Here is an 18,692-nt window from a genome sequence, read left to right as displayed (position 1 = left end):
TAAAGGGAGAAACTAGGTAAAAAAAACTCTTGTAGTACCTAATGTCTGAAATGGTATTATCTGTGACCATTAGATTTAAGATAAAGAATATATCTGATATTAATATGGTAGAAAGATGTTTATAATACATAGTACTTAGGATATAGGATGATTAGTTAGAAATTGAAGAAAAAAATCAATGTATAATCTCATCTGATATTATAATAAAAGCTTGATGGAATAAATATAATACTTGGCAGTCTGATTAGATTTATAAAAGAGACTGGAGACACAGGTAACAGTGTAAGGTTATCAGGGCTAATGTATAAAGGAAATGTTGGTTATTTTAAATACATATAAATTTCTAACTTCTTCATATAAAATGAGACATGGCTACACAGACTTTTCTGACAAGATGACTCACTAGAGGCCTATGTCAAGATTTCCTCACCAGAAACCAAAAAACAAGGAAAATTAAGCTAAATGTATAAAATACATAAGCAGCCCTCAAAGACTAGAAAAAGAAGAATATTTGAACAGCATTCAGACATCAACTAGTGAGGAGCAGAGTGATAATTTTACATGATAATTTCAACTCACCCTGTCAGTTGCAGAGCTTAATAGAAAATGATAGACCTCCCTGAATATAAAGAAATTCAGCCTTTGAAATGGAAATGCAACCCTTCCTAGGGTTTCCAGACTGCTCATTCTGATTCTGGAAAACCCTGACTAGAACAGTCTGGGAAACAAGTGTTTCCTAAGTGTCCATCTTCTAAAGCCTCTTATTCTCCCACGCACCAGGTGGTGAGACAAAACAACAAAGGACAAAAATGTATGTTGGAATTCAACTAAGAGCCAAGGTAGAGGGCAGCAAATCCAAATGTTGCGTGTGCTACGTAAGGAAGGGATGCAAGACCCCTCCACAGTTGCAGGCCCCCCTGCTTCCTTAGAAGTACGCACATACTTCTGATGAAACACATCAATTAAAATACGGTGTGGATTATAGAATTTTTTTTCAAATTAGACTAAAGTTGATATGTTTGAATAAATAAAATGTCACTAGCTCTCAGGTGACAGTGGTACTACTCATTCACATTCCTCGCTTATATTATTTGAGGAAACTGGGCATCTGTTACCTAGGCATAGATTTCCTACTGAGAGAAAGAGATGTTAAGGTCATTACTCAACGTGGCAATGAGAATATTGTTCTATTTAATAATGTTGAAGTCTGATATTAGGAATAACTCTGTGACACTAACATTGCATTATTGAGAGTTGTATAATTAATGGTAGGTGAGGTTGTCCTGATTACCACTGAGTTCCACTCCTGGATTGGCAGCTGTACCTGCAGTGTGAGTCTCACAGTATGTGGAAGAGGTGATTCATTGGGAGGCCCTGTTCTATACAGTGCTTTGTAGGCAGAGAACACCTCTTTCTCCTTCCGTTTAACCACCTAATGCTGGCGACTCTTTCTCCTTGTAATAGACAAATGGTAAGGAAACAGGCTCCTGACAACATTAGAATTTATTGTTGCCAAGAAGTAGCCTTTTGTAACATTAAGGGACATCCCCCGGAAGTGCTAGGATTTCTATCTAGAGCAAAACTTGCACTCCTCTTGGTCGCTGCCCTTGTTGAGTTTGGCCACCAGGGGGCTCTTCTCTGAGAGGAATTCCCTTTGCCCACCCACAAACTGGATCTTGCTTTCTGTTTCCTTTTAGCTACAGGTACTATTACATCATTTTCAACGGACTCTACGGAAAGCCTCTCTTGCAGATGTTTCTGCAAAACCTACCAATGTTGTTTCTTTTACTTTCTACTTATGATGTTCTGCTCTTTAGGGAAACCTTGCAGCTGAAACCACAGCTGAACAGAAAGCAGTTGTGTGAGTGGGTGGAGAGGTAAAGAGAGTGAATTACAGGGTGCTGTGGGGATTTCTACTGGAGAGGAAGGAAGCTAGTGTGATAGGGGAATGTATTCTGGAATGCTGAGAGGGAGGAAGCAAATGTGCCAGGTGCCTGAATCATTAAATATCATGTTTTTCTGCCTTTTATTTAGATATTCATTCCCCTCTCTCATATAAGCCACCATTTCATCACTGAAAAAGTAAGACACTTCTTTGAAATAAGGATCAACAATATTTCAACATTCCTTAGAATTCATGATGGAATTCTGGTTTTTTTTTTTCTTTATTTGTTTATTTGTTTTTAAGCTGCCTCTTCAGGAGGTCAGTTACTAGAAGTAGGCACTGGTCCTAAGAATTTTGTATAATGAGACAAATAATATTTCATATATAGTTGTCTGAAGTAAAACAGAAAATGGTGCCATGTTTGAAGTTCTTATTTTATGGAAAATATGATGGTAAGTGTCTTGAAATGCATAAGTTCACTTAATAGTCACACACTATAAATGTACTGAATTTGTCTGATGTATGAGAAAACTGAGGCTTATCATGGTAAAGTGCATTACTCAATCTCAGACATATATTCAAGCAGAATGGAATTTCAAAGGAAAATTCTTTCTTGTGAGTTTTGGATGATTCTTTGTTGTGAGTTTTGTATTCTGGATGTCTGCTATAATTATTCAATGTGTTTATACTTCTGATTTATATACAACTCTCTCTTCTTCTGTGGATTTCCATTGTTATACTTTCAGATTTTGACCTTTTATTTTTCTACCTTAAGTATTGAGAAAGAAGTTGTGTGATTCAGTTTCACATTTTCATTTTTTAAATAATTGTCAGTTTTTATGCCCAAACTATTTTAGTTAACTGATGATTCACATGCATTTGTAATATTTATAAAATTAAGAGAAATTGCCATAATATCATGTTAAGAAATCCAGATCATATCTAGTCTACCAGAACATGAAACGTGTTATGAAGCTTCTGTAGAAAACCAGCGTCACAATGATGTCAGTTAAATAACTAATTAATAAAGTCAACAATTCCAGAAATCATATTATTAGCTGTCATTAGATTTTTTAAAAGATTTTTTCTATTGATTTGAGAGACAGTGAGAGGGGAACGAAGAAAAAAAATTTTCTATTGATTTGAGAGACAGTGAGAGGGGAACGAAGAAAGGTTGGGAGGTAGAAGGAAAAAAAGAGAGACAGAGAAGAATCAACTTGTTCTTTAACCTAGTTGGGCCATTTAATTGTGCACTCATTGATTGCTTATCATCTGTGTCCTAACCAGGGGTGGAACCTGGGACCTCTGGCATACCAGCTGAGGCTTTATCTGTGCTGAGCCACTTGTCAGGGCCGTCATTAGAAATTTGGATGACACAATTATTTATCTATTCCTGTCTAACAAATTTAGAATTCTGAGCAGCTTACTTACATAAAAAATAGTATTACTAAGACATAATAAATTATCATTGTAGGTAATTAAATAAGTTATGATTTAAATTAAACACAATCTGAGACACAAAGTGATTTACTAGAATATCAATTATATAAACTCATTCAGAAAAAAATATATACTTCAAAAAAGGAAAATTATTCACAGAAAAACTAATCCACATTCTTTGCCAGATCCTACTCTATCTCATTCTACACTCAAGAATCACTTACTTCTCTTATTTATGCTTCTGCCTGCTTTAACATGGTTCTACTTAATAATTTCACCGACTCTTGAAGGTCTTCAATGCCTTTTATTTTCCTGACTTAGTGTCCAATGTCAATCCACACTTTCCATGAATCCACTGGTATTCTTAGAAGTACATTCATTTTCTTAAATACACTATTCTCAACTTTCTCTTTTGTCCTTCCAACGTATGGCCAATCTATCTTTGTTCCTTTTGTAGCTCTTCTATCCTCTCCCATGAAAAGTTTAAGGGCCTGAAAGAGGAGAGAGAGAAGGGGAGAAAGAGTGGAAAGCAGTAACTCATAGTACTTGCTTCTTGAATGTGCCTTGACCAAGCAAGCCTAGCATTTCAAACTGGCCACCTCAGTCATCCAGGTCAACACTTTAACGACTGGACCAGCACAGGTCAGGCAAGGTTAAACTTTTTTCTCATTCTGCATTGTCTCCCCACGTGACCACCTATATTTCTGGTTCACCTGCCACACATGGACCTCTGTCTATAGCATTCCATGTAAATTACAAACCCATATATCCACTGACAATGGACATGAGCACTTAGATGACTACCAGTCACTTGTATAGGATATTGACTGCTTTACGTTGTGTTTCCTGGCATTCTTCACTCTAGCTGCAGGTAAGAGAATTCATTGGTCTTTCCTTCTTCTCAAGATAGCACTTAACATAACTGATATTAATTCTAATTATTGTTCTAAAAAAATAGCAGAGAGCAGGAACTGTATTTGTTATGTTCACCTTTATGTTCTGAAGGCAACACACAACCTGGATTAGAGAGAGTTAATAATTACTTACAAGTTGAATATAATATGATGAGTAAATGAATAGTGCCATCCATTGTTTAATCAAGTTGCCAAATTGGTTTATTGATTCTTTTCAAAATAAGAAGTTTATTATGGCCTGACCAGGCGGTGGTGCAGTGGATAGAGCATCGGACTAGGATGCAGAGGACCCAGGTTCGAAACCCTGAGGTCACTGGTTTGATCACGGGCTCATCTGGCTTAAGCAAGGGGTCACTTGGTCTGCTGTAGCCCCTCGGTCAAGCTACATATGAGAAAGCAATCAATGAACAACTAAGGTGCCACAACAAAGAATTAATGCATCTCATCTCTTTCCCTTCCTGTCTGTCTGTCCCTATCTCTCCCTCTCTCTGTCTCCATTAAAAATTTTTTTAAAAAAGTTTATTATGGCAAGAAACCTAATATACACAAAGAAATAATAAATTGACTAAATATAAAAACATATTTTATTGTAACAACACAATATAAAGGTATCTGTACCAGATATATGAACAAAAATAATTTAAAGATTATAAATAATTATGTTAATATTTAAATAAATAGGTAAATAAATAAATCAGCATGGGGTCTGTTGGTGCCTCTGTGATGTAATATACCTGAAAACACATAACAGATTGATTTCATCCGTCATGATTACAGCAGAAACAAGAGGGAGCTTAGACATGACAGAACGCAGAAAGTGCGAGTTCATAAGTGAGACTCATTTCCATGTGGAACCAGGTGTCATTCCTTACTCCTTAATCTTGCCTCCAAGTTTGCTGATAAAGACAAGGATCTCATGATGTCTGCTCTGACAATCTCCCACGCACAAGGGCTGTGATTCTTCTCTTGCAGGTAGAGAGTGATTCTCTGGAAGTAGTACCTCACAGCCAGGAAGGAGTCCTCATTCATCAGTGGAGTCTTTTCCGTCCCCACCTCTCGTGTCAGAGAAGCTTTTGAGTGACTCAGCTGCTGATAAAGTGTGGTGCACAGCTGGTCCAGGAGGGTCTTATCCCAAGCAGCAAACGATTCTTCTGTTTTAAAGAGGTGGAAGGTCTGCAGCATCATCTCCTGGACAACAGAGATGGCTTCAGCCTTCTGGACCTGGCTCCCACCAAACACCTCCTTGGGGAAGCCAAAGTCGGTTCTGTCCTTCAGGCAGGAGAAAAGGGAGATTCTCCTCATTTGTCTCAGGAGCATCAAGGTCCTCCTGATAACCAGGCTGTGGGTCTGAGGCAGGTCACTGCCCAGACAGCAGATGGGGTTGCAGCTGAGCACCACCAGAGCCACCAGGAAGGACAAGGATAGGGCCATTGGGGACCTTGCAGGTGCTGCTGGCCTGGCTGAGCTGGGTGACACTCTGAACCTTGGTCTCCAGGCTGTCTAAGACCTTCCCTTGTGCATGTGTCTTATATAGAGAACACAGGAGTTTTCCATTTCTGAATGGTTCTCCTCCTTTCTACTTCTGCTTTTGCTTTCCTTTATGCACTTTCCACATGCGTTTCGAGCACTGTTTTTCAGATCCTATTTTTTTCACTATTGCCCCTTGCCCACACAGTCATTCAGATATTTTCTGAATTGAATCTTGCAAGCAATGTAATAACACAGATATATAGCATGTATATATATGCACTTTATTTATTTCTGTGCTTTATACATATAGGAAGAAAGTGTAGAGTTGACTCATTTTCTGAACTGAAGGATTAAGAATGACTAAAAATTTCAAGCTACAAGTTACATAAAAAACTATTGTCATTTAATTAAATATTATTAAAATGTCAGTTTAATTGATATTTGATTTTATTTTAATTCAACTTTGTTTAATTTAACTTTATAACTATGTTTGCAATTAAGCTTTCAATGTAATATATTTATTTATATAAATAGCAATGTATTGGTGTGTTAGGTGGCTAGAGCATTGGTCCCACCTATAGATGTTCTTGGTTTGATCCTGCATCAGGGCACATATGAAAAGCAACTACCTTTTCTCTTTCCTCCCTCCCTCTCTCCCTTCTCCCTTTCTTCCCTTCTTGCAGCCAGTGGCTTGACTGTTTTGAGTGTTGGCCCCAGGTGCTGAAGATAGTTGGCTGAACTGAGCATCCCAGACAGGGATTGCCAGGTGGATCCCGGTCGGGGCACATGCGGGACTCTGTTGCTCTAGCCCCCGTCCTCCCACTTTAAAAAAAATAGTAATGTATCTAATTATATATTTTAAAAATTTACATAACACTTTAAAATAATCCCAATGTATAGATATAAATTAAAATCTTTCCAAACTGCTAAGCAACATCAAAAAATAAATTTACTCAGATGTCAAATTTTTTATAAAAACCGCCCACTGGCCCTGGCCAGTTGGCTCAGCGGTGGAACGTCTGCTTGGCGTGCGGGGCACCCAGGTTCGATTCCCGGCCAGGCACATGGGAGAGGCGCCCATTTGCTTCTCCACCCAACCCCCTCCTTCCTCTCTGTCTCTCTCTTCCCCTCCCGCAGCCAGGGTTCCGTTGGAGCAAAGATGGCCCGGGCGCTGAGGAAGGCTCCTTGGCCTCTGCCCCAGGCGCTAGAGTGGCTCTGGTCGCAGCGGGGCAACGCCCCGGAGGGGCAGAGCGTCGCCCCTGGTGGGCAGAGTGTTGCCCCTGGTGGGCATGCCGGGTGGATCCCGGTGGGGCGCATGCCGGAGTCTGTCTGACTGTCTCTCCCCATTTCCAGCTTCAGAAAAAAAAAAAAAAAAAAAAACCCGCCCACTTTTGCAGTGCTGGTCAACCTGGTCCCTCCCGCCCACTAGTGGGCATTTCAGCTTTCATGGTGGGCTGGTAGCAGAGCAACCAAACGGCACCGCGATTGGCCCACCATGAAAGCTGGAACGCCCACTAGTGGGCGGCAGGGACCAGGTTGACCAGCATTGCCAGTTTTTACAAAAAGTTTGATGACGCCTGCACTTTTACTTTTGCTTCATACCAGAAAATAATTTTAACTTCACCAGCTGCTAGATTTTCATCTAGAGATTGTCAACATTTTCTATGATTAGCATTTGGCATGATTATCGATGTGCTGAATAACTGTAGTAGCACAAATATTACAACTAGTTCCATTTAATTCTCAAAGCCCACATCACACTGAGGCTCAAACCCAAGCAACATGCACCAGACAGGCAGCTCTAAGTAAGCAAAGGGCTCCTCTCACACTGGGACTCTGAGATTAAGTAAACAATGGAAGGAAAGTCCTCCACTGAGCCATCAAGTCACTAGAGGATTGTAGCACTGATCGTGCATACATTTCCTGTATCTTCCCTGAACTCAGTGTCAGTGTTTCCAATGTGATACACAAGAGAACCCAGAGAAAAATGAATTCTAAGGAATAAGATTCAGTTAAATAGGGTTGGGTTTTGGAGCACCACAAACCCTTGTATTATATTATCTAATATTTATTCATACTCATAAGAACTAATTTTTGCACACCCTTGGGGGCAATATTATTCACAATGAGGATACATGATTTAGCAAACATCGAATTAAATCTTTCTTTGGCCTGACCAGGCAGTAGCAGAGTGGATAGAGCGTCAGATTGGTACACTGAGGACCCAGGTTCAAAACCCCGAAGTCACCGGCTTGAGCACGGGCTCACCAGCTTGAGCGTGGGGTTGCTGGCTTGAGTGTGGGGTCATAGAGATGAACCCATGGTCGCTGGCTTGAGTTCAGAAGTTTCTGGCTTGAAGCCCAAGGTCACTGGTTTGAGCCCAAGGTTGCTGGCTTGAGCAAGGGCTCAGTCACTCTGCTGTAGCCATTGGTCAAGGCACATATGAGAAAGTAATCAATGAACAACTAAGAATTGATGCTTCTCATCTCTCTCCCTTCTTGTCTGTCTGTTCTTATCTGTCCCTCTCTCTGTCTCTCTATTTCTGTCACACACACACACACACACACACACAAAATCTTTCTTTGTATTTTTGCATGAAATTTCAAATTTCTCAAAGGTCTTTCAGAGTTTCTGATCAAGTCTATTCTTCTCAAACAAAAGGACACCATCATGATAAATAAAGGAACTGGACTAATATTGACTATTTTTATGTAAAGAGTTAACTTTCAGATTTGATCCTAAACTCTTTTCAGTTTGTTTAAAAAGTTATGTTGCATCAGCCCCCAGATTCCCACTTTTCACTGGTAGGTAGGAGAAAGCTCTTGGGAAATCATCCCTTTAGTAACTGGACTCTGTTTTACTTACTGAGTTCTGCTTGGCACCAAGTGCAGTACGATCCCTCATAAAGTAATTGTTACAGAAGCGGGTTATCAGATTTTCATTAGAGCATTATGTCAGGTCACAAGTAAGAGTTTAAACCCTGAATCCTTGGTCTGCTGCTTTTGCCTCCTAACCTGCTCATCCTTTTTTATTTTCTAAATATGTTGTATTCTCTCTTATAGATGCCAGATGTGTAGTGTTTAATAACCTGCTATGGTTTCTGTGTTTATGTTCCCACAAAATCCATATGTTGAAGTCCTAGCTCCCAAAATAATGCTATAATGTAGTGAGGTCTTTGGGAAATAATTAGTGCATGAGGGTAGAGCCCTCATGAATGGAATTCATGCCCTCATAATAGAGGCCTAACATAGATCCCTCACTCTTTTACTGTGAGAGAATACTGGGAGAACTCAGTAGCGTTCAACCAATAAGCAGACTCTTATGTTGACACCCTGATTTGAATTTCAGCCTTCAGAATGGTGAGCAAGAAATTTCTGTTCTATACAATTGATTCAGTCTTTGCTATTTTGTTAAAACACCCTGAATGACCTAAGATATGACCTGATCTATTTGCTCCATGGTATACCTCCCAAGAACCTATAAAATACCTAAGGAGAAAAAATTCCTTTACTCAACCTTTGTTCTTAGCATCTAGTCCAATCCCTAGGATTTCATGGGCTCCCTAAGATCACATTCATTTTTTTTTCAGCCAAAAATCTTTAGTGCAAATAGAATAAAGATGAAGAGTGGTCTTATTCATTCAAGTTGTCTCCTTTTCCACTGATCACCACCGTAGGGTCTATTTCTCTCAACTTCTTTGCACTTAATATATCCCATGAGAAGAAATTATGACCAAGTAATAGGGGCAGAAGTGATATTGCCCTGTACAGTCACAGCCTTGATCATCCCAGTGGATCAACCATAATTATATTTTTTTACAACTGAATAGAATAGACTCAAGTAGTCAGATAAATTTGGTGTCACATATTGAATATGGTAATGCCTCAAGAAAGAAAGTACCCATGACCTTCAATCACTTTTTACACAATAGCCAAAGAGTAGAGTCATCTGGTCAGGAATGCTTGCATTATGCTCCTGTACAACGGAAAAATAAACTTCTTTACTGATCAAAGTATGGATAGTTTTTTGTTTACCACTTAGAACATCTAGCATTAACTAAACTGACAAATAAATGTCTTTAACAAAATACTGTTCTGAAGAACCTTACCATAAAAATTGAACTTCACACTTTGGAAACAGTAAATATACTCATCACTGCCTCCCACACACACACACCAAAAAAACTTAAACACATTTAAAAATTATTTAACAAAATTGTTTACTTAATAGGTCATGTTATTCTCTTTAACATAAATTTGTATCCTGACCTGTGGTGGTGCAGTGGATAAAGCATCGACCTGGAAATGCTGAGGTCGCCGGTTTGAAACCCTGGGCTTGCCTGGTCAAGGCACATATGGGAGTTGATGCTTCCAGCTCCTCCCGCCTGTCTCTCTCTCTCTCTCTCTCTCTGTCTCTCTCTGTCTCTCTCTTCCTCTCTCTCTCCTCTCTAAAATGAATAAATAAAATAAAAAATAAAAAAATAACATAAGTTTGTAAATTCATAATCTACAATATATTTTTTAAATAAGCCCATGATTTAGGTTTCTAGTATTTTTCAGCAGGTGCAGAAATGTGATTTAAGAATATATTTGGTGCTCTGAAAGCAATACAAATGATAGGAAGAGTCACAAGCATAATCACTTCTGCATTTTATGACCTTTCCTTTAGGATTCTTACATATTGGCAAGGCAAACTTTAAATTTTGACTCTTGACAACCTCCCATGCACAGGAGGAGAGGTGGATTTAATGGGGGTTCACCGGTTGCACCTTGGGCCCCAACTTCTGAAGGGCCCCACAAAACCCCAACTTTACACATTTTTCTAATGACACCAAGTTTGGTTTTATATGTGCAATTTTAACATTAATGGTACGTAATATTTTTTTATTTATTCAAAAATATGGTTAACATGTATTTTTATTTTCCCTGTCTCTCTCTTTTTTAAGGGGCCCAATATTTTCTTCTGCACCCAGGGCCTCTGCACAGGAGCTGTATATTTTGTCTTTCAAGTAGCAACAGACCTTTTGGAAGTCCTTCCAGACTAGAATTCCCAAATACGGACAAGCCAGATTTTTCTTCTTCTGTCTACTTCAGGCGTTCCAGGCTCTGATCAAGACTAGAGAGTACTTGATAGAGGAGGGTGCGGTTTCAGGTAGCATGGCTGTATTCTGTGATCAAGAGGTTGAAGATCGGCTATAGCATCAGATGGTGGTAATAGTGTGTCGTGTCTTCTGCTATTGGGTGATTGTCTGTCTTTCCCAAAGGAAATTGAAGTTGTTTCTGTCATTCAGGCATGACTGAAGGGGAGATTCTACTTAGCTGTTCCAAAAGATTCAAGATTCTCAGGGTGTCTGGGCTATGGATCCGAAGTATGTCCCCATCAAGGGAGCAAGCAGGGATGGAGCAGAGCATCACTCCTGCCACTAGTCACACTTAAATCTGGGTCATTGAGAATGCTAGTGATTCCGGGAGGGCAGCCAGGGCGGGCGCGAGCAAAGTCAGCCAAGTTAACTTCCTTCTTGGTTCCTGGAAGGCACGAATCTCCAGCGGCCGCTAGAGGGCGCGCAGGCGACTTTTCAAGATTCTCAGGGTGTCTCGGTTATGGATCCGAAGTATGTCTCCATCAAGGGGCATAGCATCACTTCCTGCTACTAGTCACACTTAAATCTGGGTCACTGAGAATGCTAGTGGTTCCGGGAGGGCAGCCAGGGCCGGCAGCCAGGGCAAAGTCAGCCAAGTTTCCTTCAAGGTTCCTGGGAGGCACGAATCTCCAGCGGCCGCTAGAGGGCGCGCAGGCGACCTTTTCTGGAGCTGGGGTAGGGAAAACGCAGGCCTGGGAGCATTCATTGTTTTGAGTCTCTCAGGGGAAAAACAAGGTGGCGGCCGCCTGGAGCAGTTGTTTCAATAGTGAGTGAAAGTCCTTCCTTTCAGCGGCCCTGACTGCGGAAGATAGAGCTCTGCCTGGGCTCCGCCGGGGGCATTTTTCTTAGGTACGGAGCAGAGAACCTCGCCTGTTCCGCACTTTCCCCGAGTGTGCGCTCTGCTTTCGCACAGAAACTCTAGCGAGGCTTTTTTTTTTTTTTTTTCTAAGAACCCGTTCACTGAGGGACGGGAGCCCGGGAGTCAGGGCATGTTTGGTCATTTTACAGGTTCCGGATCGTTCCTTCGCGAGATGCCGACAGATTCAGGTATGGGAGCGGGGGCGCGGCGGCCGCGCCGGGGGTCTGTGCGGGCTGTGATCGTGCGGTGACTTTCGGCGTGACTGCGTCCCGGGCGCTGCGGTAACGTGCAGAACAACTAACTGAGCAGTGGGAATCTTAAAACAGCATTTCTGTAAAGTTTCCAAAATATTACAGTGTTTTGATAGTAAATATGAGTATCAAGCGTAACATTTAAAAATACTTTTAACGTTTAAACATCATTTCATTAAACTTTTAAAAACCCAAATGTTTTATTAAATAACAGAAAGTTGAAAATGTTTTAATTTTTAATATTCAGAGTCTTAAAACAGCATGTATTAAACTTTAACTTATTTAAACTGTATTTTATTGATGCCAAAACAAGTATTGAATATAATTTTACATTTTTGGTTTTATGGAAGCGAACTCATTTGTATTTTCAAGATGATTTGTTTTCAATTGGGAGGACAGTTGGTACCGGGGTTAGGAATGAGATAGGTTCTGTAGGTTTGAAAATGTTTAAGTATTTCTATGCACAGAAAGGTAAAATATAAATACTGTGTTAAGACAAACATCTGTTCAAGTTGCATTTACTAGGTAAATGTAGCTGTTCCAACTTATATACAAATTCAGCTTGAGGACCTACAGACCCCATCTCATTCCTAACCCTGGGACCGCCTGCACTGCTAGGTTGGACAGTTTCTCGTGACTCCCTGATGCTACTGAATAATTTTTCTTTAATTTCACGTTACTGGAAAACTTTCATGTTACTCCACCTGTTAAAAATAAAAATTAGTGTTGTGTACAACAGTTGAAAACATTTTGAAGTTTAAATCTTAACATTTTCTTTGGTTAGAATTTTGTAGACTGAATGGAATTTGCCAAAATTGTATTTGCACCACGCCCCCTTCCTTTGTAAGACTCTGAGGGCCTGTCAAGTGCAAGGGCATTTCGTGTCTTTTAGGTTTTACTATTTTGTTCATCATAGATGTTTTGGCATTAGTTTTCATTTTTTAGTATTGCCTGAAACTATTATTTATCTCGATTCCTACATTTGATGCTTTTCTAAATTCTGTGCTACTAACCCAGGATATGGCTTTTGAACTAGGGTTGCCATCTTCAGTGGCTGAAATGGCAGTATGTCTCTTTTCTTATCATCACCACTCCCCTTGCCTTTTTCTTTTTTCTTTTTACTATTTTATCACCAGAGTTACAATTTGAGGCAAAGAAAGGGTTATTTAGTTTATTTATACCATTCACAGAACAGCAATGTTTTGTCAGGCAACTTTCCTCCACAGTGGTTCCCTGCAGAGTAAGTTCTAAGATTCTCTCATTAGTATCTCAGACAGATCTAAGGGTGGAAATGGGGCTCTGTTCCTTCTCAGTCCTACAGACAATTCCCCTCGTCTAGAGTTGCCATTTGCTGGGGGACCTCCACAGGCACACCCTGAGTATTTAAGCAGTTACCATCAAAGCTTGTGTTGGCCTGACTAGGCTTGGCTGAATATGGACTGTACAGATTATTGTATATTACGTTAATACTAAAGACAACTGTCATTCTCTATGTTCAGATTCTCAGCCTGTAATTTGCAAAATTTGATTTATTTAATCTTTACAGTGTTCTGTGTGTCTGCTTTTAAAGCTATGTCAGTTTTTCAGAAGAGGAAATGAGCATCTGATGTCATTTAAATTCTCCCTGTCTGGGTTCTCAGTGGATAGAGCATCATCCCCAGTATGATGGCTCAGCTATGATCCCAGGCCAGGGCATGTACTAGAAGCAACCAGTGAGTGGACAACTAAGTGGAGCAATAAATTGATGTTTCTCTCTCTAATCAATGTAAAAATTTTAAATAAATAAATAAATTTAGGAACCACAGACATTTGTCAGACAGTGAACTTTCTCCTGCCTTTCAGTTTGTCCCCTTCATCCTATGAATTTGCTCTTAGCTGTACTGAGGATGCTGGTGCTTCATTAATGCGAATCATGCCTCAGTGTCTGTTCTCCCTGCTCCCTGGAGGGTGGTCACCATCTATGTCTTACTTCCCCTGAATCCACATTTCCAAACATGTTGTATGTCACATCTGTGCAGTCATCACATTTTGGGGGACAGAATGAAGAAAACTATATAAATTAACACTTGATCAGTTTTATGCAGCTATTATCTGCAGACTGTGTCAGAAAATGTGAGCTATGCTGCTATGACTCCAATAAAGAGACGTGGACGGTACTGACAGGGCAGCTGGGTAGGTTAGGGTGTCACTCTGATAGGCTGTAATTTCGGGTTCTATACCGTGTCAGGGCACATACTAGAATCAACCAATGAATGCATAAACAAATGGAAGAACAAATCAATGTCTTCCTGTCCTTTCCTCGCTGTGTCTAGAAATAAAGAAGTAAATAAATAAAAATTTTAAAGTGAAACATGGAAGAATTACAATCTAGTATATTAGCCCGTTAAAAGGAAAATGCAGGAAGATGAGGCAGCTTCTATTTCAGTGCATTTTAAGAAATGTTAGAATGGGCTCCACGATTAAAACTCTAAGTCCTCTTATTAGAATTCAAAAGAAAGATAGATTGTGACTCAGGTTTTCACTTCAAGCTTGGGTCTCATTTAGGTGAATACATCCTATTGGATTGAGCCTTCTGCCATTTTCCATTGTAATGAAGGTGCAAAAGAACTGTTGAAGTTATGACCATAAATGAAGAGAAATTGGAAAAAAGTAGAAACAAAATTGGAATAAGTACAGAAAATGATCATCCTGGCCTATTAAGAATCTGATTTGCAAGAAGGTGCTCGGGACAGCTGGGTAAAGGCCCCCTGGGCCAGACAGCTGCATCACCTAGCTCACTAGGGGCTCAGCAACCTCTTTGCAGATGACACCGAAATTGATGTCTCCAGCTCTGCCTGTATGCTTAGCTGTGACTTGGTCCTACAACCATGGTGTGCCAAAGCAGGAGACCTTCACAGTTCTGAACTGGAGGGGGGAATTTTTCCAGTTTTCCTGCCTCAAGGACAAGGATGTTTTCAGGTTCCCCCAGAGGTAGCTGATGGCAACCAATGCCAAAAATCTCAGGCCACCTCCGTCTCCATGTGATGTCAGAGGATCTTCTACCTCCTCAGCACAAACAGCTGAAACTCCTCACTGGTTCTGGTCAGCAGTTGGGAGACTTGGGAGAGCAACTGGGTGCTGGAGATGGGGGAGGAGAAGGCCCTCCTGGGCAATGAGGACTCTAGCCCGGCTGTGAAGAGGTATTTCCAAAGAACTGGCCTCTACTGAGAAAGAGAGTCTCCAGCTGCTGTGCCTGTCACATTATCAGCCTGGAAGTCAAGAAGTCCTTTCAGTAAGTGCTGTCTCTGTATCATCTACAGAATTCATTCGTATCTACTTATAAGTCTAATCTACTTGTAAACCTCAAGCTTAAATGTATTCACTCAATTCAAAAACTTTTTTATGTACAAAGCATTGAGTCATCTTGGCAAATTTTTTTTCTAGATTTTATTTATTCATTTTAGAAAGAGGAGAGAGAGAAAGTGAAAAGCAGGGTGGGAGTGGGGGAGAAGCAGGAAGCTTCTCCTGGGTGCCTTGACATGGCAAGCCCAGGGTTTCAAACTGGAGACCTCAGCATTCCAGACTGACACTCTGTCCACTGCGCCACCACGGGTCAGGCAGTAGATTGTTTTTCACTGAAATGAGGCAACTAATTTGAATCAGGAAAATATCCCTTTTTAATTTGTAGTAATTAGAATTTATCCATTTATAATGATTACTGTGTTACAAAATTTATTTTCATATTATGTTATGGCAGCTTTGTGTTCTGTTTTCCTTTTCTTTGGGGTGTGAAATCTATATTTTAATGTTAGTTTTTACTCAATTCTCAAAGAGATACAAAGTGCCCTTAAACATTTATTCTGCAAGAAAATTCAAAGGAAATAAATGTATTTGTTTCATTTTCCTAATTAATAAAATATTTTGAAGTCTCTCTGCTCTGAGTAATTGACTTGTATTTGTGAATATATGGGTAAATAAACAAAGATACTGTATAGCCAGTAACCATAGCCGCCATCAAAGCCTCCTGGCCAACGCAACGCAGGTTCTCATTTGATTTGGAGAGATGCTAAGGAATCAACAGAGCCGAAAACTGGTGTTCCATTTTCCTTTATTCTAGACTTGCACTGGGCAAGTGAGTAAATACACACACTGGGCTTCAAAACCCACTCAGTCAGGGCTCACATAGCTACTGACTCATCTGAGTTTTCCTAGAATCAAAGGCTTCCACCTCATCAGTCTTTTTTTTTTTAATTTATTTTTTACAGAGACAGAGAGTGAGTCAGAGAGAGGGATAGACAGGGACAGACAGACAGGAACGGAGAGAGATGAGAAGCATCAATCATCAGTTTTTCATTGTGCGTTGCAACACCTTAGTTGTTCATTGATTGCTTTCTCATATGTGCCTTGACCACGGGCCTTTAGCAGACCGAGCAACCCCTTGCTGGAGCCAGCGACCTTGGGTTCAAGCTGGTGAGCTTTGCTCAAACCAAATGAGCCCGCACTCAAGCTGGCGACCTCAGGGTCTCGAACCTGGGTCCTTCCGCATCCCAATCTGATGCTCTATCCACTGCGCCACCTCCTGGTCAGGCCTCACCAGTCTTATTCACCTCTGTTTCCCATCTCCTTCTCCTCCACAAACTAGCTTCTCCTTCACCATTCTGCCATTTTGGCTGCCTCCTCTCCTCCAGGTGGCCTTTCGCTGCCCTGCTACAGCGTGGGCTGTTCCTCTCTACAAGAACAAGGCCAATTTCCCCTGGAACAACATGATCTCTCCTCAGTTGGCCTCCTAGCTCCACCTTTTAAAATCTTTTGGCAGAAACCTTCCCCCAACACACATTAGCACAACCACGCCCCTTTGCAAGCAAGAAGGGCATTAATATTATCACCTAGGTGACAGCCTTGCATGTGGGCAGCACCATCTTTAACAAAGTGAGAAAATATATCTTTTCTGCTCGACAGATACTAATTTCTATAATGGAGCACTGTGGCAGAGAACACAGGGTTAAAGGTATGTAATCAAGTGGTAGACCCTTCCTAGGGCTGTGAAGAACATGCATGAGAAATTGTGGCACATTATAGCTATTCAGTTTCACTCATGCTTTCTTGGAAAAATTGTTGATTCAATTTCAGAAGTTTCATGAATCAGAAACTAAGGTGAAATATAGATCCATAGAATTAAAATTTCTACAAGTAGTGAATGTATCCTCTATTTGTTGGTACTGTAGTGGGTCCAGCTACAAGGCAAAAATAGACCCACGGCCTGCTATCACAGAGCTTCTTTCAGCTGGTGGGGATATGGCAGCAGAGCATTGAATTTAATTAACGCTGATGCATATAACATCAGCAGGGGATCCTTGGAGCATGTAAGGCTTGTATGGGTCAGGAATATTGGTGCAAGCCACTGCTAAGCTGCTACCCCAAGGATCTGGAGAAGCTGGCCTGGTAAAAGCCTGATGGTCCATTTTGGACATGTAAAGTGCAGGTAGTCTAGGGTAGCAGGAAGAAATGCAGACCTCATGTTTGGAGATATGATTCTGAGTAATTACATATATATGCCAGTCATAATCATACAGATAACATTTGAAACAGTTGGGAATTTTGAGACTATAAGTGCTGAGAGACTGAGGTGTGGTACCTATCTGAGCATTTTGATGAACAACAGAATCCCGAAGATGAAAGGGGTGGTCAACAAAGGAAAGGAGTGGGGAGCAGAAAAGCAGGAGATGGTGATGGCCCAGCAGCCAGATGAAGGGCAGACTTTAAATGGAGGATGTGGGCAGTGTCAAATGCTTCTGAAATGTCAGTCACGAGTGACTGAGGGTGACCTGTGACCTGAGTAAGGTGTGGTTTACTGTAAAATTTGCCTGAGCCATACAGGAGAACAGAGAGGCTAGAGACACATTACAGTGAGTGGAGAAGTGTAGACAGATCTGTCTGTGAAGAAGTAGGGACAGATCTCGCAGAGAACATTCAAGAAGTTGTTGGCTATGAACAGAATGACAGGAGCAAGATAATACAAGGGTTGGTAGGACTGAAGACTCATCATATTTAGGATGGAGGTAAAAATAAAGCACATTTACACCCTGGTTGGATAGCATGTTTGGTTAGAGCATCATCCTGAAGCACAAATGTTGCTGGTTTGATCCCATCAGAGCACATACATAGAGCACATTGATGCTCCTGTCTCTCTCTCCCCCTCAAGTCAACTAAAAAAAATATTACTAAAAAAAGAGAAAATAAAGCACATTTAATGTTTATCAAAATCACCCAGTAATCAGAAGATGATATACAGGAGAGAGAGGCGGTAAGTGATAAAGTGTAAGCACCTTACTAACACCTCTTCTGCTTTCCTACCAAGAGACCCCTTCTCAGGAATGAAGCCTTCTAGAATGCACCACGGTGAGGCATGGGGCGGGTAAGAGGTCCAGTGCTTCATAAAGGGATGTAAGGTCTAAATGTGAGACTGAGGGGGGGATGGAGATGGGCTGCACCTCCATCGCTTTCTCAGGCAGATCGGTTTTCTGTAAGTGTATTTATCACTATTCAGGATGTTAAAACTATTCCAAGAAAAATTTAAATAATGTTTGAACAGTTTATTAAAAACAGGAGGGGTTAGCTTCTGAATACTTAAAATATACAATTGTTTGGCAAGGAAAAACAAATTTCCTCATGTCAGTAGGAACTTTTAAAAATCTGGTGCCTAGGATTTAACATTAGGATCATGAATAAGTAAAATCAGACATCAAATTGAGAT

At 40.6% G+C, this 18,692-nt stretch overlaps 1 protein-coding gene and 1 long non-coding RNA gene across 2 annotated transcripts; one reads left to right on the top strand and one right to left on the bottom strand.

Moving 5' to 3' along the window:
• Positions 1–5,100: 5,100 nt before the first annotated feature.
• On the bottom strand, positions 5,101–5,670 carry LOC136322878 (interferon alpha-5-like). The gene has a single exon (XM_066254750.1). It carries the CDS (start codon positions 5,668–5,670, stop codon positions 5,101–5,103), a length of 570 nt encoding a protein of 189 aa, XP_066110847.1.
• A 5,864-nt stretch (positions 5,671–11,534) lies between these two features.
• LOC136324451 (uncharacterized) lies at positions 11,535–13,703 on the top strand. The gene is made up of 3 exons (XR_010729095.1): positions 11,535–11,698; positions 11,858–11,989; positions 13,506–13,703. It is a non-coding gene; the product is annotated as an uncharacterized lncRNA (long non-coding RNA).
• Positions 13,704–18,692: the final 4,989 nt, after the last annotated feature.

Source organism: Saccopteryx bilineata, chromosome 2, assembly GCF_036850765.1.
Source record: "Saccopteryx bilineata isolate mSacBil1 chromosome 2, mSacBil1_pri_phased_curated, whole genome shotgun sequence".
Lineage (NCBI taxonomy): Eukaryota > Metazoa > Chordata > Mammalia > Chiroptera > Emballonuridae > Saccopteryx > Saccopteryx bilineata.
Note: the sequence above shows the minus strand (reverse complement) of the source record. Positions and strands in the feature narration are given on the sequence as shown.

Bases quoted from the DNA above. Each gene is read 5' to 3' on its own strand.
- LOC136322878 (XM_066254750.1), bottom strand. From the start codon at position 5,670: ATGGCCCTATCCTTGTCCTTCCTGGTGGCTCTGGTGGTGCTCAGCTGC.